Source organism: Balaenoptera physalus (genome assembly GCF_965194825.1).
Source record: "Balaenoptera physalus genome assembly, chromosome: 14".
Lineage (NCBI taxonomy): Eukaryota > Metazoa > Chordata > Mammalia > Artiodactyla > Balaenopteridae > Balaenoptera > Balaenoptera physalus.
In genome coordinates, this window is record NC_138893.1 from 56,635,217 (window position 1) to 56,663,036 (window position 27,820).

General features: G+C 45.8%; 1 protein-coding gene across 4 annotated transcripts in view; it reads left to right on the forward strand.

The window, feature by feature from the left end:
- MYOF (myoferlin) overlaps positions 1–26,842 on the forward strand; it is a 156,558-nt gene extending 129,716 nt beyond the window's left edge. For all 4 annotated transcript variants that reach the window (XM_082423539.1, XM_082423541.1, XM_082423540.1 and 1 more), the window contains 14 exons: positions 729–854; positions 2,730–2,885; positions 3,330–3,421; positions 7,216–7,386; positions 8,111–8,259; positions 10,857–10,996; positions 13,129–13,217; positions 13,308–13,403; positions 17,799–17,940; positions 20,267–20,366; positions 22,337–22,527; positions 24,607–24,716; positions 25,204–25,351; positions 26,282–26,842. In XM_082423539.1, the coding sequence (XP_082279665.1) occupies positions 729–854; positions 2,730–2,885; positions 3,330–3,421; positions 7,216–7,386; positions 8,111–8,259; positions 10,857–10,996; positions 13,129–13,217; positions 13,308–13,403; positions 17,799–17,940; positions 20,267–20,366; positions 22,337–22,527; positions 24,607–24,716; positions 25,204–25,351; positions 26,282–26,320 (1,749 nt within the window). In that variant the 3' untranslated portion in view covers positions 26,321–26,842. The remainder of the gene's footprint in view (positions 1–728; positions 855–2,729; positions 2,886–3,329; positions 3,422–7,215; positions 7,387–8,110; positions 8,260–10,856; positions 10,997–13,128; positions 13,218–13,307; positions 13,404–17,798; positions 17,941–20,266; positions 20,367–22,336; positions 22,528–24,606; positions 24,717–25,203; positions 25,352–26,281) is intronic.
- Positions 26,843–27,820: the final 978 nt, after the last annotated feature.

Consider the following 27,820-nt stretch of genomic DNA (forward strand, 5'->3'; position numbering starts at 1 on the left):
TAGTTGCGGCAAGCGGGGGCCACTCTTCATCGTGGTACGGGAGCCACTCTTCATCGCGGTGCGCGGGCCTCTCACTAATGCGGCCCCTCCCGTTGCGGGGCACAGGCTCCAGACGCGCAGGCTCAGCAGTTGTGGCTCACGGGCTCAGTTGCTCCGCGGCATGTGGGATCTTCCCAGACCAGGGCTCGAACCCGTGTCCCCTGCATTAGCAGGCAGATTCTCAACCACTGCGCCACCAGGGAAGCCCGGTTTTGCCTTTTTTTATACTTCAAATAAGTGGACTCATACAATACGTATCTGTGTGTGTGGCTTCTCTAGCCCAACACAGTAGTTTTGAGATCCATCACATTGTCTTGTGCATCAGTAGTTTGCGCCTTTTAATTGCTGCGTCATATTCCGTTGTATGGATATACCACGACTTGTTTATCCATTCTCCTGATGATGAAGCTGCTATGGACATTCTAATACCATGTGGACATGTTTTCACGTCTCTTGGATGAATACCTAGGAATACAACTTCTGCATCATAGAGTAGCTGGATATGTAACTTCATAAAAAATTGCCAGACACTTTCCCAAAGTGGTCATATCATTCTGCACTCCAGCCAGCAATGTGCGAGTTCTGGCGCTCCATCCACATCTCATGCCCATTGGGTACTGTCAGTCTTTTTGATTTTAGATTCCACCTGTATTTTAATGAGAAATTAAGAATCTGTTGATGGTTTGCAGATATATGACTGTGAACTAGAGGAGGTAACGGAATTCGAGGGCCTGACAGACTTCTCAGATACTTTCAAGCTGTATCGAGGCAAATCAGATGAGAATGAAGATCCTTCTGTGGTAGGAGAGTTTAAGGTGAGTAAAATGTGTGTGTCTGTCCTGTTTAAAATCCACCTTTATTTTCTTTATAGACCTAGGATAAAGGACAACCAATCTCTGGGTCAGGGACATATCCTCTGACATCTGAAGGATGCTAGAAAATGCTAACAAGGAAGAGGACAGTGGGGTCGGGGGCAGAACACTCAAAGCCATTCTCCGTATCTTTCTCCCTGCTGATGCCAAGCAGCCTTGAATCCTGTAGAGTCAGCCTCTCTAAGCTCTAGTTCACACACACACGCACGCACGCGCGCGCGTGTCCCAGGCTTTCAGCAGGACCAATGCAGCACTTTCCCAATCCACTGTCCTTGCCACCCTTCTCGTCCACACCCTAGTCCATCCTCCACTCAACCAAATCTGATCGTGTTTAAAGACATCGCTTGAGTTTCCACCGGGTCAAGTCTCAACTCCTTCCAAGGGTTGGGCTGGCCTTTCACAAGTTTCTTGTCTCTCCTGCCACTGCATCCTCTCCAAGCCCCAAACACACCCTGTCCTCTCACAACTTGGAGCTCTGGGACAAGTTCTTCTTCATTCCCTGGATGCCCTTCCTTCCCTCTCTGTGGTCTGACAAACTCCTACTCATTCTTTTAAGCGCCAGCCAGCTCCGATGTCACATTCTTTGTGAAGTGTTCCCTGGGTGACTCACTCCTACGCCAGGCTCCCTAGGTCCCCGCTGCTACTAAAGTACCTTTCACATTGTAAGTATCTGCTTTCACAACTGCCCCTCCCTCCAACCACAGTTGGCAAATCTGTGGCAGACGTGCTGTTACTTCCTAATCCTTTCCAATAGCAGACATTGCTAATCGATCAGACCATTTTACCCTACACGTGGTTTCAAAATCCTTCTCATTATAGCTTTCCACCAAGCCACCAAAGATAGCATGAGAGTCAAACCTATTTAACACCCCTGTGCCAGACTGGATTCCTTGAGTTCATTTTTTGGCCCCCAGTACCTGGCACATGGTAGGTGCTTACATCATGCTGCTTTACTTAGTGAAAGTAGCTGGAACTAAGACCCACATGTTCTGAATCCAATTTTAGTGCTTTCTCTTGTACGTAAGCTGGTTTCAAGATAAAATATAAGGCCTCTCAAGCTGGCCTGATGGCTCACTCATTCAGAAACTGCTTATTGTGTCCCTGCTTCATGCCCAGCCCTGTGTTAGGTCCTGGAGATAGAGTGATAAACAAGAAATATTTCCCTCCCTCAGGAAGCTCACAGTCTAGTGAAGAATATAGACAATAAATAGACAGTGACAACGCAGAGGTCAGTGCTGCAATAGGGGTGAGTGCGGGGTTAGAAGAGAGTGTTAGGAAACCTATCCAACCCAGGGGCAATCGGGGAGGTTTCCTGGAAGAAGGGACACTTTTCAGCTGAGACCTGAGGGATGAACAGGAGTTTGCCTGGGAGGGAATGGAAGGGGGTTTACAGGGGTGATTTTAAAAAAAAAAAAGGGAAATCACACTTCATACTTTATTGGGTTTAAAAAATAATCATTTTTATTCCTATCTTCAAAAAATGTGCAGAATTTCACTTCTCATCACCTCCTTTGCCATCGTACTGATCCAGGCCACCTCCATGTCTTGCCTAGGTTTTTGCCAGGCCTCCCTACCTCTGCCGTGCCCTTTCTTCTCCCCTGTGATCTATTAAGTAATTACTTTATCATCACTCACTTTCCCCACTGGAAACACGCAAAGCACACCATAGCCATTTCTTTCACAAAACTCAGCTCTTCATCCCCCAATCCCACAGCCCCCGTGGCTGCCCCCAGTGTCCTGGGGGAAAGGACCCTGCCCCAGGCCCTCTGCCCTGATCGCCCAAGGTCCTGTGAGTACATCTGTGTGTCTCTCTCCTAGGGCTCCTTCAGAATCTACCCCCTGTCGGATGACCCCAGCGTGCCGGCCCCTCCCCGGCAGTTTCGGGAACTACCTGACAGCGTCCCACAGGAATGCACGGTTAGGATTTACATTGTTCGCGGCTTAGAGCTCCAGCCCCAGGACAACAATGGTCTGGTAAGAGTCTGGGCGTGGCGCCTTTTCCTATAGCAACATAATTACAGTCATCAGCCACAGTAATTGTCATGTTCTTTCTTTCTGGGCTCTGTTATCTCACAAGGGGAAAGATACTCTATCAAAACAATCTGTTCAGGAGGATTGTCCCAGTGGGGATTTATCTCAGAGCTTGAAGGGGCTTTGGAGCCTCTGGTTCACCCTTCTCATTTTACAGATGTGACCTCGGAGGAGAATTGCTTTGTCACTGCTCCCCGCCACTGCCTCTCCTCCAAAGGTGCGCTGGCTGCATGGCGCCAAGAGGGAGCATTGCCCAGACCTGGTCTGAGGCTACCCCTTCTCATCAGCGTGCGAGCGGGGGTGGAGTCACACCTGAGTCTGTCCCAGAAACTGCCGTGAACTGGCACCCCATGGTGACATAACCTGCCATCTGTTTTGTCCCCACAGTGTGACCCTTATATAAAAATAACACTGGGCAAAAAAGTAATGGAAGATCGAGACCACTACATCCCCAACACTCTCAACCCGCTGTTCGGCAGGTAACGGGCATTTCCTAACGCTTTTCTGTGGTTCTTTTCTTCTTGGCCTCTGTGCTAAGGATGCAATGGGTGCTAGGCTCTGCTCTAGGCCCAGAAGCTGTGAAACTATGTCTGTGAGCTATTCAAATATCCAAGTCGGTGGGGCAGGTAATAAATACGTAAATGCACAAACACAAGAAATTTGTGGAAGTGAAAAGTACCATGAAGAAAACTAAACCAAGTCTGAGAGATTTGCTGTGAGACCTGGAGGGGCGGGGGGCGGGTAATGAGGCCCAGGAGTCCGGAGGGTTTGTGGCTTCTAGACAAGAAGGGTAGGCAGTGACTTACGTGTAGTGACAGGTGGTTCTCACTCCCCGATCCTGCTGAGCTCTTTCTGGGATGCTTTGACTCCACCACTTTGAGCCAGTGTATGTGTTACTGACTCTGTTACTAAAACTGAGAAGGCAGCAGAAAGTGATGGGGTCAGATGTCCTGCTCCCTGTCTTCTGTTCCCAAAGATTTTATTTATGGCTGCGTTGGGTCTTCGTTGCTGCGCGTGGGCTTTTTCTAGTTGCGGCGAGCGGGGGCTACTCTTCGTTGTGGTGGGCGGGCTTCTCATTGCAATGGCTTCTTTTTGCAGAGCACGGGCTCTAGGCACGTGGGCTTCAGTAGTTGTGGCTCATGGGCTCTAGAGCGCAGGCTCCATAGTTGTGGCGCGCGGGCTTTAGTAGTTGTGGCTCACGGGTGCTAAGCACAGCCTCAGTAGTTGTGGCATGCGGGCTCAGTAGTTGTGGCTCGCGGGCTGTAGGGCGCAGGCTCAGTAGTTGTGGCGCACGGGCTTCGTTGCTCCACGGTATGTGGGATCTTCCTGGACCACAGCTCGAACCCGTGTCCCCTGCATTGGCAGGCGGATTCTTAACCACTGCGCCACCCGGGAAGTCCCCCGAAGATTCTTGAAATAGCATTACCGTCTTCATCATTGACACTTTACATCTGTTCTGGACTGTTACACTGATCTCACCAGAACCTTCTCAAGGGTAAGGTGCACCCAAGTGACCTCTAAAGAGGACCAGCTTTTTTCAGCTATAAACTACTTCCACATTTAATAATAGCTACTATTTGGGGAGCTTTTACTGTGGATGTGCACTATGCCGAGCCCTTCATAGAAAACATCTCAAAAATCTCACCATTCTGAGAGGCTCCCCTCACCTGAGAACAGAGGAAACGGCGGCACAGAGGGAGTCAGCACCAACTCACTCCACTGCTGGGTGGCAGAGCCGGGACTCACGCCCAGGCCACCTGAACGCAGCGTCTGCCTGGCCACCACCATCTGATTTTCACCTCAGTGTCAAACCCGGCAGCTGACAGGGCAGCGAGTCACGGCCCCACTTTACAGGTGACAGAAACAGGGCACCAGAGCTGTGTCCACACAGCTGGTGCACCGGGCAGCCAAGACTTAGGTAGAAATTCCTGACCAAGCCCCAGGCTTTTCCAACACTCTTGGTAATGTTTCATATTCCGGGCCAAGTCATCACCTGTAGAAAAATGTTCTTTGCACAAAGCATTTGTAAAAATAGTGTTATTTTTCCCCAGAACCCTGCCGAGAAGGAGAACACTTTGTTCTTATTTGACGTGTGCCTGTATTTTAATTTCTGGCTTTATTATCCTGCCCATCCGCTTCTTCTCTACTCGTGTTTGTTGGTGGGTGCCCTTATGCAGTCCTTCCCTCTCTTGTGTGTACGTGCGTGTGCACGCGTGCACATGCACACCCTCTGTGCCGCACACCCCGGGGCCGCGTGCCAGGGCCAGGCAGTGGAAGTAATCCTCTGGCAGGGCAATATGATTGTTTTCCTTTTCTTCCCCTGATCCAGCCCTGAGGTCTAGACAGGAAAAGGCACGCAGGGCAGGAAGGAGGGCTCCATGCGAGGGAGACAGGGAAGCAGGGAAAGCCAGCTTTTACGGGAGAAAGGCGGCCCTGTCTGAATCGCTCATCTCGGAGGAGCCAAGCACAAGCTTAATTAAGTGGCAGGAAAAGTCTAGCTTGGAGCCAACCCGGAAGGAAGTGATGCCGTCAGTCTCCGCACGGCCAATCGCCATCTGGTGAAGTGCAGACATCACCCCGCCCAGCAGGGTGGAGCCAGGGAGACGCCGGCTCTGCAGCCCCTCCCACGGCTCCGGTCCCTGGCCTCCGTCTTTTCCAGGGTGACTTTCTTCTCAGCGGAGACCCTCAGGGATTCCATGAAAGGGATTCCATGAAAGGAATTCAGGAAGGAGCAACCTTTCCTACTTGCTCGGCCACTGTTCAGCATCGTTATCCCATAACATTCAATGGGATGTCAGTCTGCCAGAAGATGTTAATTGTGTTCTAAAGAAAGACGTATTCCTTCATCAAACCAAGATGCTTGGGTTAAAAAGATAACTGTAGGACTTCTCAGAACCTTCGGTTTGCCCAGAGGAACACCAGAAGTGGTTCTCAAACTTACTTGAGCAAAGAATTCTTTTTCTCAAGGGACACATATTACCTGTCCCTTGGAATCCAGTAATGGAATTTGGGGGCTCGTGTGGATATGGTGCTTCAGGTGTGGCCATGACTCCAGCACCTTCTATCCTGGGCCGCCTTCCTCCTGCAGGCCTCCGCCTGGCTGCAGCAGTCTGGAGAAGTCACTGAGATGTATCTAGGAGACGCCCTAGAAGCTTGTCTCCAGAGCCCCACTGACACACACCCTTCTGCTCAAGAGATTAATACTCCTGGCTCTTTGGGCAAGAAGCAGTCCACACGCCAGAGTGACAGGAGGAGGAGTGGAGGCACAGTGAGAGAGGAGAGATGCAAGAGGTCTCTCACAGTTTTCTGTCCACAAAGTTTATTGAGCATCTACTATGGGACTCACCCCTCTGTGTGCAGATACAGAACCAAACCCCACCCATCTGGAGCTTATGCTGTACAGTTATCACCATCTCAGAACTGGCGCCATATTGCTCACCTACCACAGAAATTACTGCTTGATTATTTATCGTTCTCTCAGAAGTGTTTGCATTTTAATACAGATACTATCAAAAAGCCTCCACAAATCAGTGGCAGAGCCTGAGGGCCTGGGAGGAGGGAGGGGGCCTTCTTGGCAGCCTTCCACTTCCCCCCCCCCAGACCCTCATGCTCCTGTGGGGTGAGTCCAGGGCGTTCCATGGGGTAGTGGTCTCTGTTGAGGCAGAGAAGGGAACATAGTAGGGGCACAGATATGGGGGCTATAAATCGGGGTGCTGTGCCTTACTAATCTCCCAGCTGGGTAGAGATGCCTGGGTGCCCAGATAATAGGCAAATGTGCTAATAATATTATAATTATTAACAATAATTATTATATAACTTATAATAATTTATTATTATTACTATGATAGCTATTGGGTTTTGAGTAATGCACTCATACCAAATGCTTTCTAAACATTTCTTCCCTTGACCCTTGTAACAACATGGGATGGTAGGGATTATTATCACCATTTTACAGATGAGAAAACTGAGCACAGGAGGTTAAGTAGCTGGCCTAGGGTCCCGCAGCCAGTAAGCAGCAAAGCTGGGATTCTCTTTAGGCATTTAAGGCCCCGGATCTTCTCCTGAGCAAGTGTACAATCTGTTGCTCTCATTACTAACGTGCACTACTTAATCAAGCACCCCTGCCTGCCGCCACCCACCTGGTTATCCCAGCCATGATGTCCTCCTTCTGCAGCCCTGGCCCCAGCCCGGGGAGTCTTTGTGCAGAGCCCTGGTTTGTGTGAGACGCCCGGGTGGGATCATGGCGATTCTAACCTTGCATTTGTTTATTCAGAATGTATGAACTGAGCTGCTACTTACCTCAGGAAAAAGACCTGAAAATTTCTGTCTATGATTACGACACCTTTACCCGTGATGAAAAAGTAGGAGAAACGATTATTGACCTGGAAAACCGATTCCTTTCCCGGTTTGGGTCCCACTGCGGCATTCCTGAGCAGTACTGTGTGTAAGTGTGTGTTGACAGTTTGCTCCATCTAATATTAATACCTGGGGAAGCTCTGGCGCTCCACCTCAGGGCCTGTCTTAACTGAGCCCCTGCTCCTTTGAGTTGGGTAGATACCGTTGTTGATAACAGAATCATCTTAGAGAGAATCAGGACCATAGCATTGCCCATTCCCATTGGCGTCTGTGTACAACGCTGGCCCCTGGAGCAGTGCAGTGCTCTGTGGGGATGGCACAGGTAGCAGCCGCTGGAGAAGCAGTCTCCACTCTCCCATTCTTTGAGCCCCTTCCCTCCTTGATGCCCGGGACCAAGAGCTGGCAACGTTTGATGGCAGGAATTCCCTGCCCTTCCCTCCAAACTGATCAATTCTGTGATGTCCCTCTTTCCCTGAGTGCTAAACAGTGCCTTTCTGTAGTATTGAATGAGATATAGCTTGTGATTTCTAATTTATAAGTTTACCTATTGTGATTACAGCAATCTCAGTCAAACTCATTTTTTACAGAGGAGGAAACTGAGGGGTGGGGGGGAGTACCAATTGGCTGAGGCCAAAATGATTGTGGATTTTAGGTCTCTAAATCCTAAATAGATTTCTAGGCAAAAGCCAACGTGTAGAGCACATTCCCTGCTCCCCCGTTAACATGAGAGCACCTATAATTATGTGTGTGTATGAATCCAAGAAGAACTTGTGTGCCCTGCGGTAACTCTGGGTGTGGGATCTAATTCACAGTTCTGGAGTAAACACCTGGCGAGATCAATTGAAACCAACACAGTTGCTTCAAAATGTAGCCAGATTCAAAGGCTTCCCACCACCTGTCCTTTCTGAAGACGGAAGTAGAATCAGATATGGAGGACAAGACTACAGCCTAGATGAATTTGGTAAGCACATTGCCATGGATGGCAAGCTGGTTACAAGGTACAGCAACCCATTTATGCTGCCTGGTTTGCATTGGGGAGGGGGGTGGACAGAGCAGTTCCCTAATACCATAGGGAATTCCGTACACATGACCGTCTAACAAAAGCCCCATTATAGTAGAGTTTTGCTGTCATGTCAGGTGTCAAAGTGGACACGTTTTCTTGTCTGTCTTATGTTTCACTTGACCTTTTTAGGTCATAGCCATTTGAGCTTTGAACACAAAGTTCTAATAATTAACTTATTTCCATGTAATGCATAATTAGCTCAAAAGTGCTCAGATGGTAGTGGAAGAATTTCTCTTCCAATTTTATTCCATCATTCTCCCAGCCCTTCTCTGAGAAGGCTCAGGGAGGCTGGGGGCTGGTTTGAAGAATCTGCTAAGTTCACATCTGGCTCACATCCGAGCTCGGGGTCTTGCTCTTTCCTAAGCAGTAATTTATAATGCAATCTGTCCTGACACATCAACAGCTAACTGCATTATGACAGAGACTGAAATAAGCTTAATAGAGCATAAGAGCTGTGGCATGATTCAGTGTTTCGTAGGGAGGAGGGCTTCCTGGAGGGGCTGGCAGTGGGCTGGCTTTGAGGGCACATGGGATATCCAGAGAAAGCTGAGCAAGGACACACGGGAGTGAAAGTGCTTCCTGATCCTCAACTGTTTTTTCTTGACATTGTAAGAAACTATATTTGTCTTTCTCTCTTAAGAGGACTTGGTCAATATCAGGGATGATAAGATGTTTAACAAATGTCGATGCTGCTGTTAACATGAGAACTTGCAAAAGGGACTGGGAATAAACTGGCAAGCAACATGGCCCCACGGAGAAGATTACCCCCAACAATTAAACAGCACCCCCAAAAAGCTGTATCAGTCAGGATTGTTCCAGTTACTTTTGTCACATAACAAATCACCCCAAAAGTTAGCCGCTGAAAACAACCATATTGTTTTATTTTTTTTTAAATTTTTATTGGAGCATAGTTGATTTACAGTGTTGTGTTAGTTTCTGCTGTACAGCAAAGTGAATCAGTTATACGTATATCTACCCTTTTTTAGATTCTTTTCCCATATAACAACCATTTTGTTTTGCTTATAGTTTTGTGGGTTAGCTGTTCAGCAAGGGCTCACCTGGGCAGTTCTCACTTGCGTTGCTCACGCAGTTGACTGCCGTCAGATGTTGGCCAGGGCTGCAGTCATCCAAAGGCTCGACTGAGCTGGAGGTCCAGGATGGCTCACGCACGCGGCTGGCATTTGCTGCTGGCTCTTGGATGGGAGCTTACGTGGAACTGACGACCAGAGCACCTACCCAGGCCTTTCCCATAGGGTGATCTCTGGGCACCCAGACTCCTTACACGGCTGGCAGCTTCCGCCAGAGCAAGGACCCCAAGAAGACCAGCGTGGCCTTTCATGGTTAGCCTGGGAAGTCACACAGCATCCTTTCTTTAGTGGTCACATATGTCCGCAGATTCAAAGGGAGAGGACATAGACCCCACCTCCCAATGGGAGGAGTGACAGAGAATTTGGGGACTATGTTTTTTAAATGCCACAGTGATGCTAGCTAGCTACTGTAATAGTTAAACTTACAAATTTCAGTGGCTTAACACAATAGAAGTTTCTCTCTCATAAATTCAAAACAGGTACTCCTACAGGTGGGTGGCCCTCTTCCAAACAGTGCTTCATGGACTAGTCTCTTCCATCTTATAGCTCTGCCCTTCTTCAGCTCAGGTGTCTAAGGTCACTGTTTTCTTCTGCATCCGGAAGAGAAAGTGCACACAGAGGATCCTACATGAGAGGGTTTTATGGGCTAGGTCTTGAAGTGGCACACACGTCACTTCCACCTACGTTATATTCTAGCCTACCTTGTTTGCATGGCCACACCTAACTGCAAGGGAGTCTGGGAGACGGAGTGAGCCCCTGACACCAACATAAATAGGGGCTGCTCTCACACATTCTGGAGCGTTCTGGTCTCTTTACTGTTGGCAGCCCACAAGTCAGAAATGAGCCTGGTTGGGGCAGGGCTCTTGGTCAGGAGTTTTTTTTTTTTTTTTTAAATTTTAATTAATTAATTAATTTATTTTTGGCCCTGTTGGGTCTTCGATGCTGTGTGCAGGCTTTCTCTAGTTGCTGCGAGCGGGGGCTCCTCTTCCTTGCAGTGCGCGGGCTTCTCATTGCGGTGGCTTCTCTTGTTGCGGAGCACGGGCTTTAGGCGCCCAGGCTTCAGTAGTCGTGGCACGTGGGCTCAGTAGTGGCTCACAGGCTCTAGAGCGCAGGCTCAGTAGTTGTGGCGCATGGGCTTAGTTGCTCCACGGCATGTGGGATCTTCCCGGACCAGGGCTTGAACCCATGTCCCCTGCATTGGCAGGCGGATTCTTAACCACCGCGCCACCAGGGAAGCCCAGACAGGAGGTATTTCTATCAACAGCTCTTTCACAAGCTGGTTTGCACACTGGCACTGCCTGACCATTTTTGCAGAGTCTGGGGTGAAGTACCGCAAATCCCTCAAGGCGATCTGGCTGAACTGTTCCCGGATGCCCATCCCTGTTTCACTGTCCTTCTTTATTGCAGAAGCCAACAAAATCCTGCACCAACACCTCGGGGCCCCTGAGGAGCGCCTTGCCCTTCACATCCTTAGGACTCAGGGGCTGGTCCCTGAACACGTGGAAACTAGGACTTTGCATAGCACCTTTCAGCCTAACATCTCCCAGGTAAAGGGCTCTCTAACTGTGAACCCCTCACCCACACTCCAAAGGCAGTGGTGATAGCTGACACAGACTTGCCTCTTTTATCTTTTTTGGATACTTTTAGATATACACGAAATAGAAATGAAACTCAGGTTAGCTTCATCCCCAAGGGGAATTTATTGTAAGAATTTTCAGGTAACTCACTAAATCCAGACAGGTGAGTGACAGTGACTCAGAACAACCTTGGACCAGGATCTCTCCCTGTCTCTTGTCTGTTTCTGAGTCTACTTTACCCTGCACTTTTCCTTCCTGTGATCACCTTCCCATGTGTCAGAATATCGTGGACGGTTTCTGAGTTTTTTATGTTATAATGTAGCCCCATCTACTTCCACGTGTGGAAAGGATTGGTTGCCCCAACTTGGCCCATTTATCCAACACTGGACCACTCAGCTCTAGCCAGGAGGACAGGGAGACAGTACACAGGATGGCTCATCACAGGGACCATGCTGATAGTGATGGGGGAAGGTCAATTCCCAGAAGCTGGGGAGCAGCTCCCAGAGAAGCAAGGAGAGACGTGGAAAATGACAAAACAGTCCATGTAGAAGCTTGTTAGAATGAAGATTTCCAGGCCATGCCTGCAGAGATTCAGATTCAATAAGTCCGGGGTGGGGCAGGGAATCTGAATTTGTAACAAGTATCTGGAGAGGTTCTGATGCAGATGGTTAGGAAGTCACGCTTTAAGAAATATTTATCTAATGGATGCAAATATTGTTGACACTGATAGCCGAACCGTGGTCTCTTAAAAAGTGACCACAGGTAGCCTGGGCTTACTAGATGATTTTGTCACTCACTCTTATTTTGTTCCATATTTTGATTTCTTCCGTCTCTAATTATCCTTCTTTCCCCACAAAGAGCCCATTTCTCCTTCTCTCTCCCCTCCTACTCCTCAATTGAATAAAGTCTTAAGACATTACAAAGCGAGGAAGATTGCTCCCTGGGCTACCAATACTTCCATCACCTCTGCCTACTGCATTGGACAGACTCTGGCTAGGTCTTAGGAGACACCTGGATGTCTAATTTCTGCAGTGTGCTTGATGTATAATAGACCCTTGAGCCCTAGAGATTAGTGGGAAGAGAGTCAGGATCACAGTAAAATATATCCCTTTTCAAGAGCTTCAGTTAATTCATTTTGATCACAGTGCGTTAGGAAACCAGCCTAGTGGTTTCCTTGGCAACCTTCTTAAAGACCAGTCTGTTTTTGTCATGAAGGCAGAGTCTACAGAACATCCAAAAACAGTTTGGGGAATTTAAATTGGTTTGTATCGTTGATACAGTGTGTTAATGGCATTCCTAGCCTGTCTGGAAGAATACTCCAGTCAGATATATGGGCCTGGTCTGTAGCCATCAAAGACTTGAGTGGGGCCTCACCAAGATGGCGCCGCAGGTGTCAGTCCCCAGGCTCTCTCCCCCCTTCCTGCACGCTCCCTCTCAGGCGGCAGACACTAGCAGGTCAATGCAGGGAGTTCTCAATTTGGGGGGAACAGTAATGTTCTTGTCATTGTTTGAGTCTCTCCTTCAAAAGTGCCACGCTGTAAGTTTTTCTTTTACAAAATTAAATACAGTTTTAAATTATTTTTTATTTTCTCTCTTAAGGTAAGTGGAGAAACCCTTGGGTGTCACAAAACTGGGACTGATATCAAGTAGGCAATGTGAAGATGGATAGAGTGACAGCGGGAAAACTGTTCTGAGAGTGAAGGGCCCAACTTTTAGTCATTGTAAGAGGGTGTGTGTGTGTGTGTGTGTGTGTGTGTGTGTGTGTGTGTGTGTTGTGTGTGTGTTGTGTGTGTGTTGGGGGTTGTGTTAGCATTGGGAAGCCCCTCATTTTATTAACCAGGGAACACTCAGACTGATACAGGTCGGTACATGCAGCCATCAGAGACTCCTGGGAGAGAATGGGGGGCGGATGGCCTAAGTGACACTGAAGGTATAAGATTCATCTTGGTTTGTTCTTTTACTCTATTTTTTTTTTGCCTTCCATATGGACTAATAAAAAGAGGCCTGAAGAACTCGTTTCACCTAAGACGTATGAAAGAAAATTATAGTCTCTACCACCCATAATATAACTTCATTTCTCTTTTCATTTTTGAATGGCTTAGGGAAAACTTCAGATGTGGGTGGATGTTTTCCCCAGGAGTTTGGGGCCACCAGGCCCTCCTTTCAATATCACACCCCGGAAAGCCAAGAAGTAAGTAATCTTGAGATCCTGCTATATCTTACTGGGGTCTTGGTTCAGGACCAGAAAAAAAAAAGCACCTTCAAAATGTGCTCCTTTCAGATACTACCTGCGTGTGATCATCTGGAACACCAAGGACGTTATCCTGGATGAGAAAAGCATCACAGGAGAGGAAATGAGCGACATCTACGTTAAAGGGTAAGAAAGACTGGCATGCAAGAGCATGCCAAACTCGGTGAACAAAGCAGACTCTCTCTTTCGTGAGTGTTCATTATTGAAAGTGTCCACTATAGGATCCTTGATTATTTGAAGCTATTATATTTCATTAATGCAATCTGCTTAGGAAGCTCTAGGGAGACAAAGGGAGAGAGAACAGAAAGAAAAGAGAAACCTGCATGCATGTTGTTTATGAACAGAGGCATCTGATGCCTATAAGAACTGATAAGTGTTTCTTTTCTAAGAAAGTGGGTTTTGTTCAGTTTATTAAGCAGATTTGTTATGAGACTTTTTAGTCATGCAGTTCATTTTTACTCTTTTTTAATACCTTGAGTAACTAGCCTTAGAAACAGAAGTAGAACTTCCAAAGTTTCTTTTTTTTAATATATTTTATTACCAGAAGTTAATGTTCATGGAAAAGAGGAAACATTAGCATAATTTTTTTTTAACCACAAAACCTTATTATGCTTTATTTCTTATGTATGTTAACCCTTGATCAAAACCAAGAGCATAATATTGAAACAGAACTCGGTAAAGATATGCCTTTGGCACCAAAACGTTAAATTATTATAAAATCCTGAAAAAGTATTTGTTTCCTATCTTGATCAGTCTGCAGATAAAATTATACTTGTCATTTAATGCTTTTTTTCTAAAAAGAGAATGCACTTTCCAAAAATTGAGCCAGTAAATTAGTTGTGCTTCTCTTTTTTATTCCACAAAGTTTTTATTAAATTCATACACATCTGGTTGTTTGCTCTTCCAATTTCTTTATTAAAGGATACCATTAGTCAAGATAACTTTTTGTAATTAGCTGCTACAATTGTTGTCAGATTTATTATTTCTCCCCATTAAATTGTTGGATTCATATAGAAGATTTTCTAGATCTTCTCCCAAACTGTTGTTTAGGTTTTCAATCTGTTTCCTTGCTTGTCCTTGATTTACTTTAATCATGATTACGTTTTTTAATACAGCAGGTTCTTATATACACTAATATGTATAAAACAGATAACTAATGTCAATCCCAATCTCCCAATTCATCCCACCACCCCCATTAGCATAATTTTAAAAAATCATTCATTCCACCAACATTTACTGAGTGCCTGCATCCAATGCGCAGTGTCATAGGTGTTCATTATTCTGTTACTTGCATAGCTCAATTCCAAATAATTCATGTTGATGTCAGTTTCGTGTTATATATATATATATATATTTTTTTTTTTTAATATTTATTTATTTATTTGGTTGCACCGGGTCTTAGTTGTGGCATGCGTTGTGTTATATGTTGATAGTGAGTACAGAACCCAGTGATTAAGAAGTCAGACTCTGGAATCAAGCTACCTGGGTTGAAATCCGGTACTTTCCCTACTAGTTAGTAAGCTCACTGATCCTCATCTGTAAATGGGAGATAATGATAGTATCCACCACTCTGGAATATTCAGAAGATTGAGTTACTCAAAGCATTTAAGATAGATAGCGCCTGGCAGATAGCAAACACTATGTGCATTAGTCAGGGTTCTCCAGGAAACAGAACAAGTAGGATGTGTGTACATGTAGAAAGAGAGAGATATTATGAGGGATTGGCTCACATGATAATGGAGGCTAAGAAGTCCCACGATTGGCCATCTGCAGGCTGGAGACCCAGGAAAGCTGGGGGTATCATTCAGCCTGAGTTCGAAGGCCTGAGAACCAGGGGAGCCAATGCTGTAAATCCCAGTCTGAGGTCAGGAGGAGATGACATGAGATGTCCTGGTTCAATCAATGAGGCAGAAAAAGGGGGTGAATTCCTCCTTCCTCTGCCTTTTGTTCTGTTCCAGACCCTCAATAGAATGGCTAATGCCACCCACATTGGGGAAGTCCATCTACTGAGTCCATCAATTCAAGTTCTAGTCTCATCCAGAGACATTCTCATAGACACACCCAGAAATAATGTTTAATCTGGGCACCCCACGGCCAGTCAGGTTGACACATAAAATTAACCATCACACTATTATTATTACTATTCCACATGGATTGAGTTTGGTTCCTTGATATGTAAAAGATAAGACTTGTTGAAATTTAATATATTCATAAAGTGAGAACAAAGTTTCACTTATGATCCCAAGTGGCCTTCAATCAAACCTTTGTTAAAGACGTAATTACTGTCATTTAGGTTCACTATAAACAGGGAATGTTTCATCAAGTTCTTCATTATTCTTTCTCATTTCAGGATCTTATTACCATTCCCCAGGGAAAACTAATTCCAGCTAATTATATATATGCAAATTTATTTGACTATCATAAGCATTTTTTTTCCAATCAGGGAAACAAACCCAAGTAATACTGGACTGAGAGATAACTCCAGTAATCAAAGAATAAAGCAAGATCTAAAGTACCATGTCATATTTGGAATGGAAATCTAATTACTGTATGTGAAAAGATGAATAATGCACAAATAACATGCTTAGCACTACAAGCATATGGGTATTACATACAAAGTTATACGTACAAGTACACAAATGCATACACTTAGAGTAGTTGTTTAACTTGTTTTCAAATTAAAATGTGAAAAGATTCCTGAAAAAGAGGGAAGAGCTACAGTGGGTGGGCAGTCTAGGGGAGGATGACGGTGCTGTTTATGGAGGGGTTAGAAGCTGAAGCTACCAAGGTCACAGCCAAAGAGTATGGACTCTCTTCAGTGAGTTAGTTCAAAAGCTTAAAAGTTAATTGTCAAAAGGAATCTTTCCACTCAGCTTACCTGGTTAGTCAATTGACTAGAAAAAGTAAAACTAGTATAGTTGATTGCTGTCAATACCACTACTAATAATAGGACCTAATATTAGCTCGTGACTTTCTAGTCTCCATGGTCCTTTGAAGCAGAGTAATAGTCCTGGACTTTGGAGTCAGACAGACCTGGGAGTTATACTTACTTCTGTCCATTACTGGATGTATGAGATGTACATACCCTCTGAATCTCAGCCTCCTCATCTGTGAGATGGAGCTAGTTATACAGTTGGAAAGAATAAAATAAGGCATTCTACATACCTGGTTCATAGTAGTCGATCCTTAACATGAGTTAAGGATTTCCCCTTCCCACTCTGGCTCTTCTCATTCTGTCCTCAGGTTGACCATGTGAAGGGAGCACATATCATTAACCTCATTTTACAGATGGGAGAATGAAGCTCAGAGGGTTAATGGCAGAGCAAGTTCACAGTCAGGCCTGCCTCCTACTGACAGTCTTTATTTGGGGAATCCAGGCATCAACATATATATTTTTTAAAAATATTTATTTATTTATTTATTTTTGGCTGCACTGGGTCTTCGCTGCTGCGTGTGGGCTTTCTTTAGTTGTGGCGTGCGGGCTTCTCATTGTGGTGGCTTCTCTCGTTGCGGAACACGGGCTCTAGGCACACGGGCTTCGGTAGTTGTGGCGCACGGGCTTAGTTGCTCTGCGGCATGTGGCATCTTCCCGGACCAGAGCTCGAACCCGTGTCCCCTGCATTGGCAGGTGGATTCTTAACCATCGCACCACCAGGGAAGCCCTGGCATCAATATTTTTAAAAGCTCCCCAGTTGATTCCAGTGATTCTAATGGGTAGTGGGTGTTGAGATCCATGCATTCCACTACTTTTCCAGTCTAAAATCTCGTGTTCCTCTGGTTCCAAACCAGGAGTCTTCCCCATAGCTGGCAGATGTGATAACACTTCCTCCCAGACATGTTCGTTCATTCATTCCTCCCTCCAACCGGTCTGCTGTGTGCCAGGCACAGGCCAAAGGGAACTTTCCAAATGTCAAAAGTTAAGATGTCCAATTGTTGATAGAAATGAATTTTCATAGATATGAGTATGGATATAGCAGCTTACATCTCCCTTGCTAGTCTCATTAATGTGATCATAGTAAATTTAAGAATAATTAAAAAATAAAGTGGTAAGATTACTTGAGTCGTGCCTGTTTTGTTTGCTTAAGTAAAATCTGGAAAAGAAAATGCTAAAATTTTGAACTGACCCATATTCATTGAGCCTATCAGCAGTGATGACAGACACTGATGAGTTATAGTTAGGGAGACTAAAAACATAGCCAGCAAGCTTCACCAGTCCCAAAATAGAAGCTAAATTGTTGATATTTTCCAGAAAATTTCACCTTATCCCTGTTAACTGAAGTCTAAAGGGTTTCCTTCTTTGGTTTTAGAGGAATTATATTTTATTTGGCTACCATGTGTGTTGGATGCAACAGAGTGCCTCCCCTTCATAAATCACCCCCCAGCTCTATAGATAACTGGAACCTGCCCAAGAAAAGTGCATTAATTCTCCTGCCCTTCACTCTCTCCTAATCACTGCGCAATTTTGCGGCTAGATTACTTGTCAATCACATGAAGCTAAGTCTGTTTGCTTCTGCTTTTCAGCTGGATTCCTGGCAATGAAGAAAACAAACAGAAAACAGATGTCCACTACAGGTCCTTGGATGGTGAAGGGAATTTTAACTGGAGATTTGTCTTCCCTTTTGACTACCTTCCAGCTGAACAGCTCTGTCTCGTTGCTAAAAAAGTGAGTTCTGAAATATGCCAGTGGGGAGTGGATGTCATGGGTCTCCCTTAATGCAGATGCTCAGAAAAGGTTGGGGCTGCTCAGAGTCTTGGAGGTCATGGGTCCAGCTCCTCTTGGTACAGATGGGGACTTTGAGACCCCAGTGGGGTAGATACTTGCCCAGGGTCACACAGCTATGGCAGTTATTTGTGTAGTTATAACGGAAGTATAAGGAGTACAACTTTGCTTCCACTAACATGTTGGCAGCAGGGGGAAGGATCTGGTAACTGGGGGTCTTGTGTCAATACATACAACAACCTAAGTGTATGTTTATATCACAGGGAGACTGATTTCTTCCCCTGATAAGCAGAACTGTTGCACTAATTAACCAGAGGCAAAATATTAATATAGGTGAAATATCCCTCTTACCTTCCTTATTAAACTTAAGCATCTGCCTGTCTTCCTTCGGGAGCACTTCCATGAGGGTTCATGGCCCTCCTGGTCTTAATTTATAAGACTCTTAGTTACAGAACTCAACTCAAACTGGCTTATACCAAAAAAAATGATTTACTGGTTCACATTACTAAAAAGTCCAGGGTTGGCTGGCTTAAGGAACGCCTGGAGCCTGGGTTGAACTGATGTCTTTAGAAACTGCTCTCACCTTCTCCGCCCCTCTGCCCTGCCTTCTTCCATGGGCCTCACTCCCTGGTGAGTGCAAGGTGGCTGCCAGCAGCCCCAGCTCGTATCCTGCCCTCTCAGCAACCTCAGCAGAGACAGGGGAATGAATCCCCAAAGGCACCAACCAGAGTTTTGGAACTGGGCCCCAGCGTCTGCCTGTTTGAGGCCATGTGTCCATCTCCGAACCAGTGTTGCCCAGGGATGCAGCGCTCTGATTGGCAAGACTGTGGAATTAGGGATAAAGTCACTTCTCCCCAGATTGCATGGACTGGGGGAAGGGCATCTCTAAGGAAAATCTGGTGCTTTCATCCAAAAAGGGGGGCCTAAAACCTGGGTAGGTAATAACAACAGATGTCTTTTATAGGCCCTTGTCCCATTTCTCCCTTCCCCACCCCCTCCTGCCATATTCTATAAACTTTTCCTAGCTCTGCCCGGTCACCTCCTCACCCTACACCTGATCAGAATATACCTGCCTCATGTCCCATCTGGCCAGGCCCTACCCCCTGCCGGCCCTACTCAGTGCTGATGCTCTAGTGAGCACTTTTTCTGTCCAGGTGAGATGAATGCCTTCAAAGGGACCTTTCTAGAGACATATAGGCTCATCCTGATGTCGAACCATGCACACTTTCAGATAATGAGACAGACCGGGGGGAAGGCAAGGGATCTGGGGTCAGGTAGGCCTTTAGGTCAAGTTACCTTTCCTATTTACTCACATCTAGAGCTGGACCTCTCAGCATCCTGAGTAGTCCTTGGAGCATCACCCCACACGGGACAGCCGAGTAGGGCCAGACAGCAGCAGAGTGGGCTTCTCAGTCCCTCAGAGCCAGGCCCTCTGAGCCCTGCGAAAGGGACCATTCCTGGAATGTCATCTGAAAAACGAGAAACAATCCAACAACCTTCCTTCAAATTCATGAAGCACTGGGGGATTTCCCTTTCTTTTGGGGCCAGAGGAACTTAGGTGTAATCAGGCTGTGGGGACGTCATTATTATCCTGGGCTAATACTGTCTGTCTGGGCAGAAGCAGTGACAACAGGTGAGAACCTGCAGGACACACCCTCTCCCCACCTAACTCTAGGCTGAGGGATCTGAGGGTCATAGTTGACCACGGTATATAAAACCCAGCAGTATTTTTCAAAAGCCAGGACATTTTAAATCTGCACTAACAAAAGAGTGAAACGTGGGCCCCCATCTCCTCACCCCCGTGTGAAATGAGTGTGCTCGGACATCCTTGGGGGGTTGGGGAGGTCGCTGAGCAGAAGTAACTCCTCCGCAGGGGATATTTCGGTCTGGCCTGGGACGGCTTAGCTTTGGTAGGATCATCTAGGCAGGCTACAGTCTTTAGGCCAGGAGACATCATCACTCTCCAAACCGCAGGAGGGGCAGCAGGAAGTCACACTGATCGGAACTTGGCAGGAAACCTGTTTGGGAATTGCCTGGGACAACCTTTTTGTCACCCAGCTGGTAGTCTTGAGATTTCCTGGGGAGCCCGACTGCCTTATATCCACCTGGGGTAGAGGGGTAGGCCCAAGGGCGGGGTTTCGGGTGGGGATGCAAAGGAGAGAAGAGGCCCCATGCCTTGATGCTGGGTTTTCAAGAGGCCCAAGGGGAGGGTGTTAAGAATCCAGTAATCAGTGTCATTTTGATTTGTCTGTTCCTGTTGGCATTTTAGGAGCATTTCTGGAGTATGGACCAAACTGAATTTCGGGTCCCACCCAAACTGATCATTCAGATATGGGATAATGACAAGTTTTCTCTGGATGACTACTTGGGTAAGGCTTACCTTTGGATACTTTTCTCTGAGAAATTGTGCTTGAAATTAGTAAAAGCAATTAAAACTTGGAATCAATTATTTAACTCTCCAGTACTGTGCGGTGGGGTCCCACCCCCTGCCTGGATGTCCCCGGAGCGGGGTGGCCTGCCCGTCCGCTGCCCAGGTCCTCTGAGAAGTGGGCACAGTGACTGGCGCTGCGGGCCCCAGCCACTCCCAGGGCCCTTGCACCAGCTCCTGTCTTGCTAGGAAGACACAGATTTTGTTTTCAGGGATGCCATAGCCTTGCCTCCACTTCCAAACCTCTCTCTCTCTCCCTACTCTCAGCACCTCAGAATTGGCTCCCTCCTCCTCCACGCTGTTCTCAGCGGTCACTGCAGTCCCCTGATGCCCCACCCTTCTCTGGGGTAAAAGGCCCTTGTTAAACACCCTGCTCTGGCCCTCCATTTCCTGGCACACACCCTGGTCCCCCCAAAGCACAGTGTTCTTATTTTCTCTCTCCCAGGCCTTGGGTGTCTCATTGGCCTGCTCTGTTTCTTCCTTTTTTTTTTTTTTTTTTAATTTATTTATTTATTTTACTTATTTATTTTTGGCTGCGTTGGGTCTTTGTTGCTGCGCGCGGGCTTTCTCTAGTTGCGGCGAGCGGGGGCTACTTTTCGTTGCGGTGCGCGGGCTTCTCGTTGCCGTGGCTTCTCTTGTTGCGGAGCACAGGCTCTAGGCGCGTGGGCTTCAGTAGTTGTGGCTCGCAGGCTTCAGTAGTTGTGGCTTGCGGGCTCTAGAGGGCAGGCTCAGTAGTTGTGGCGCACGGGCTTAGCTGCTCCGCGGCATGTGGGATCTTCCCGGACCAGGGCTCAAACCCGTGTCCCCTGCATTGGCAGGTGGATTCTTAACCACTGTGCCACCAGGGAAGTCCCACAGCCTCAGTCCTGATCCTTGTAGAACTGGGATGATGGGCAACATTCTTTGTTTACTGGCATGGCAGGCAACATTCCCTGTCCGCAGTAGTGTGCTAACTTAGAAAGCATAAAGAATAGTAGAGGGTTTTCCCTTGGAATTTAAACGAAATGGTCTGATAACAAATAAAGAGAATGACTTTATTTCTAAATGGCTAGTGGGCAAATGGTTGCAGTTATCACCAAAAGGAGAGACAAAATAAAAGCAGGCATAAGTTCCAGAAAGGCTTGTGGGCTATGGATGCATTGTAAGATGAAGGGCAGTTTCTGAGCCTAAAAATTTATAGAGAATCTGCCACAACCTCCCTGTTACTCTCTGCTGCCACTGTTGAAGACCACCTCTTGTCCCCTAGTCCATAGACATGACCCAACACACACATACCTTTTTCTGAAGGAGAGGTTTCCTGGGAGTTCCCAAGCCCCAAAGACAGTCAGTTAAAGACAGTTATTAACTACAAAAGAGTTAATGCCTCACATCATGGAAGAAAAATTGTGCTTCTCCAGGCACCCTGAGCTGGGCTTCCTAGTTCCTGGGGAGAACTTTCTGTTGAGAATTCAATGTTCCTTCTCAAGCTCTTGTTTTTCAGGTTACACTAGGAGAAACTTGAACTTGACTGTTCGATGGAGCGTCCCATGTTCCAAGTACCAGTTTTCTTTACCCAACGCCAAATGACTATGTTAGGGGAAGTTTAGAACCAATATGAGCAAATTCCAAGTCCAAGTTCAGTGGAAATTTTGTCTGGAGATGTCTAATTATTTTGAGTTTGCGGAAGAACTCTGTTTATGCTCCTATCTCAGAAATTAAATGGGTTGTTCTCTGTGAGATGCAGAACAGTGGACAGATACTTCTTCTGCCACTTTCCATTCTATCTGGAAAGAATTTTAACTGCCTACCAGGGTCCGTTTCTCTAACTCACCTGTCACCTGTTCAGAGTCATGGTCTACCTCTCTTCTGTTCACTTGTGAACAACGGCTGATCCACTTGAAATTTATTTGGGTTTAATGTTTCCTTGGCTAGGTTTCCTGGAACTCGATTTGCATCGCAGCATCATTCCAGCAAAATCACCAGAGAAATGCAGTTTGGACATGATTCCCGACCTCAAAGCCGTGAACCCCCTTAAAGTGAAAACCGCCTCTCTCTTTGAACAGAAGTCCATGAAAGGATGGTGGCCGTGCTACGCAGATAAAGATGGCTCCCGTGTGATGGCTGTATGTATATTTCCTGGTTGAGGGTCGTTTATTCCTTTTCTCCTTTAGGTTTTGCCCTTAATGAGTAGATTTGCTCTGGATAAGATAAGGGAGGTTAAATTGGTGGTACTTTAAGTTTTGGGAACGGTTTGTACCTGGGATTATAGGAGAAGGTGGCAGATGCTGTTAGCATATGTTTGGGGTTGAGTGGAAGATAGAGGGATTGGAATTGTCAAAAAACTGGGAATGCAAGTGGTTGCGCTGTATTTCTTTAGGACTCTCCTCCACCAGGAATGCTAATTTATGTTGAGCTTCCAGTACAATTCAGTACAGAAAAAGAAACTTAAAATTTGAGCTGTCCTCATCTTTAAAAAAAAAAAAAAAAATTTTTTTTTTTTTTAAAAGATGGAGGAAACAGGGAGTGTTGACGTCCATTGAACATGAAGGCCATAAGTCACAAGCACATTTGGAAAACTGAAGATAATTTTGATGTAGAAGCAAAAGTGCGGGTTACCATGCCCTGTCACAAAAAGACTACCTAATTCATTATGTATTATTAATAATAATTAATATTTTACACCACTTATTATAAACCAGATAGTATACTAAATGCCTTATATTCATAATCTTGTTTTTTAAAACAACTTTGAGGTATAATTTACATAAAATAAACTGCACCCACTTAAAGTACAATTAAGGTGCACAATTTGATGAGTTTTGACAGATGTATATGCTCATGAAACCACCACCATAATCAAGATCCAGAACATTCCCATTACCCCAAAAGTTCTGTTGTGCCCTTTGCAGTCCATCACTTCCTCCACCCCTGGCGCAGGAAACCACTTATAAGCTTCCTGCCACTAGAGGGTAGTTTGCACATAACCTCATTTAGTTCTGCTAACCCCATGAAGCAGCCACTACCTACATTTTATAGATTCGAAGAACAGGCTTGCAAAGAAGGACCACCTTGCCATAGTCAGACACCCACCTTTGACTCGTCCACAGAGGAGGCATCTGTGCTCCATCGCCTAAATGAGCGTCAGGGTCGGAAGCTCTCAAAGTGTTGGTGACCTTGTGGGCGCCAGGGTTCTTGAAAGTCTGTTACAACCTTAGTCGAGCCTGGCTATAAGAGTGGACAAGTTTCTAGACCTCTCGCAGCCTCCGTGTACTCATGTGCACACGAGGATCACAGCAGTACCTGATTTATAGGGCTGCCCTGAGCATTACACGAGATTATCCACATAGAAGGCTTACGCAGTGCCCAGTGAACCAGTCAGGAACCTGTGAACAGGGAGGCAGCATTCGTTCATTCACTCACTCATGCATTTCTTCAGCTAGTGTACATCGAGTGCCCACTAAGTGCCAGCACTGCTCCACGCAGTGGGGGTACTAAGGGGAGCACGAAGGCTCTCTTGGAGCCCACACTTAATGATCAGTCAATGTTAGCTATTGTGGGACTTCCCTGGGGGCGCAGTGGTTGAGAATCCGCCTGCAAATGCAGGGGACACGGGTTTGAGCCCTGGCCCAGGAAGATCCCACAGGCCGCGGAGCAACTAAGCCCGTGCGCCACAACTACTGAGCCCGGGTGCCACAACTACTGAAGCCCGCGTGCCTAGAGTCCGAGCTCTGCAACAAGAGAAGCCACCGCAATGAGAAGCCCGCGCTCGCCGCAACTAGAGAAAGCCTGCGCGCAGCAACGAAGACCCAACAATGAAGACCCAATGCAGCCAAAAAAAAAAAAAAAAAATGTTAGCTATTGTTATCAGCAGTATTCGGGTTATTCTGGGTCCAAGTAAAGTTACAAAGGGAGGTATGTGAGCAGGCAAGGAGACAGATGTGAGAAAGTTAGAATGATGGGGATCCAGAGACTGAAAAGCAGGGAGGAGGGAAAGCAATTTGTCCTCTCAGTTTCCCACAAGGGGTCGGTTCAGAAACACATGGAAGAGGAAATGTGATGAAATCTCTTGAGGAAAATTTAAGGCAATCTAAGGATTGTTTTACAAGAATAAAAATCATTGCTCGGGGAATACTCCTCGGGTCGAAGTGAAAATATTTGTGAAACGTGATGTCATGTGTTTAACCTGTTCTGCTTTACTGAAGGGGAAACTGGAGATGACGTTGGAAGTCCTCAATGAGAAGGAGGCCGACGAGAGGCCAGCCGGGAAGGGACGGGATGAACCCAACATGAACCCCAAGCTGGACCCACCAAAGTGAGAGACCCTCTTTGTTCTGATCCCCAAACACCTGCAGTCTGAAAGCCCCCCTTCCAATTGCCTTAATGCAATGGATTAGCTGTTGTCTTCATTTTTGTACTGAACAGGGGAGATGGGGGAGGGAGACGTTGGTGATCTGGCTCCACTTTAACCATTCTCCTTCCCGTGAAACCAAAGTCCAGTGTGTCTTCGGCACCTTAGAAAGCCCTAAAAGGTTAAAGGCTCTCTCAGCCAACTAAGGGGAATAATATCTTTTCTTGACTTTATAAAATGTTGTTAATCGTTCTTTAAACTATTATGCTCGGAGTTCGGCACCTTAGAAAGCCCTAAAAGGTTAAAGGCTCTCTCAGCCAACTAAGGGGAATAATATCTTTTCTTGACTTTATAAAATGTTGTTAATCGTTCTTTAAACTATTATGCTCGGAGGTATAAAATATCTGTCCCTCCTGAGTCGGGTAGGTAAAACCATTTCTTTGCAATGCAGCCGACCGGAAACTTCCTTCCTCTGGTTCACCAACCCGTGCAAGACCGTGAGGTTCATCGTGTGGCGGCGGTTTAAGTGGGTCATCATCGGCCTGCTGTTGCTGCTAATCCTGCTGCTCTTCGTGGCCGTGCTCCTCTACTCCCTCCCGGTATGAGTCCCTGGCCTCTCGTCTTGCCTCTTTGGGTGTGAATTATGGTTGGTCATCCCACTTGGTACTTGCCTTTTTTGCCATCGGGTAAAATGACCTACGTTAGCACTTGTGGTGTTACAAGCCGTCAACCTTTGGAAAATTTAGAGTACTGTGTCCTGTGATCAGGATTACATTCTCACAGTTTCATGAATTACAGGCACAACTTCATGGTCTGAAAAAAAAAAACCAAAAAACTCTGGTCTCAGGAATTCTAGGAGCAATCCCTTAGGCCTTTATGAATGTGTGTCTTAAACCATAGCCAGCATTTCTGACGGATCTTCCTGCCTTCAGACTTTCTTGTTCCAAACCATCCTGCATCCTAACTGCTGACATTTCACAGATCCTGGGCTCATTATAGGCCTACACAAACCTTGAACTCCACCCAAACTAGAGAGCTGGCCTCTCCAGACCAGTATTGCCCTTACCTGCCAGGACGCCTTTGCCAAGGCTGTTCCTTTGCCCGTGTTTTGTCTATTAAAACCTCCCTCATTCTTTAAGGCCCACATTACATAACCTCCCCCTCAAATCTCCCTTAATCTCCACAGTCATAAATGGGAGGTTTGTCAGTGTGCCTAGAAGTGCCTTCATTGCTGAAATCGAATTTGAAAATTTCTGCATCTCGACTTCATATACTTCTTATCTCAACAAATTCCTCGAATGGAGGAATGAAGGCACTTCTAGGCACACTGACAAACCTCCCATTTGACTCCCATTTCTGACTGGCGGTGCTACTGGAATCTAGTGGGTAGAGGCCAAGGACGCTGCTAAACATCCTGCAATGCACAGGACAGCCTCCAACAAGAATCATCTGCTCCTAAAGGTCAATAGTACCAAGATTGACAATCCCTAAGATATATATACATGGCCCTCTTTCTGTTTCCTTTTCAGAACTATTTGTCAATGAAGATTGTGAGGCCAAATGCATAATGGAAGCAAGGGCTTCTTTTCCAGAGTCATCCAGCAATGAGGGAATCCTGTCTCTGTTTACAGATCAAAACCGAGAGTGATTTTGTTTGTGTCTGAGACTATATTCCAGGGGCATGTTACCCTACTTCACCGAGGCCCATCACTTCCCAGAGGCTCTAAGTCCAGGTCAGGCCAACAAGCAACATTTTTATCTTTTAAAGTATTAAAAGTTTTAACCATGTTTTTTCAGAATACTTTTCAAGGTGGCTGGTTCCATTTAAAAATCATCTTTTTTTTCTGTGTCCTAGTTCTATAATTCAATTTTTGGAAATTGCTGAAGTCAAATTTGAAAATTTCTGCATCTCGACTTCATATACTTCTTTATCTATAGTTAACAAAAAAGGACTGTGCATTAGCAAGTAGTTAGAATAGGTGGAGGAATTTTTATTTATGCCTGCAACCATTGTTATATTTTGTATGGATAAATGTCATGAGACTATTCATCCTCTGTGATGAACCCAAATAAAAACATTCTGCCTCTGACGCATACCTGTTTGTTGTAGCTGTGGGCCAAGCTGGGAAGGAGGCAATTTCTAGTCTGGGTCTCAGTGGATGGAATGCCAGGGCATACCACTTGGCTGTAAACCCCTTATCAGTGTGCTGCCAAAGCTTGGCCAGTGGGCCAAACTGAGGCTAATATAAGAAATTGACACTTATTTAAAGTACTTACTCCATGCACACCATTGTTTTAAATGCTTTATACATATTAACTAATGTAGTCCTCAAGGTAATCCTATAAAGGTAGTAGGTAACATTATTAATCCCATTTTTCCCTTGAAGAAATTGAGGCATACTGCATGTAAATCAATGAAGTTAGAACACACCCTCTCACCATACACAAAAATAAACTCAAAATGACTTAAAGATTTAAACATAAGACACAACACTGTAAAACTTCTAGAAGAGAACACAGGCAAAACATTCTCTGACTTAAATCGTACCGATGTTTTCTTAGGTCAGTCTCCCAAGGCAATAGAAATAAAAACAAAAATAAGCAAATGGGACCTAATCAAACTTAAAAGCTTTTGCACAGCAAAGGAAACCATAAACAAAACGAAAAGACAGCCCACACAATGGGAGAAAATATTTGCAAATGATGTGATTGACAAGGGCTTAATTTCCAAAATATACAAACAGCTCATACAACTCAACAACAACAACAACAAAAAAAAACCCAACCCAATCCAAAAATGGGCAGAAGACCTAAATAGACATTTCTCCAAAGAAGAAATACAAATGGCCAATAGGCACATGAAAAGATGCTTAACTTCGCTAATTATTTGAGAAATGCAAATCAAAACTACAATGAGGTACCAACTCACACCAGTCAGAATGGCCATCATTAAAAAGTCTACAAATAACAAACGCTGGAGAGGGTGTGGGGAAAAGGGAACCCTCCTGCACTGTTGGTGGGAATGTAAGTTGGTGCAGCCACTGTGGAAAACAGTATGGAGGTTCCTC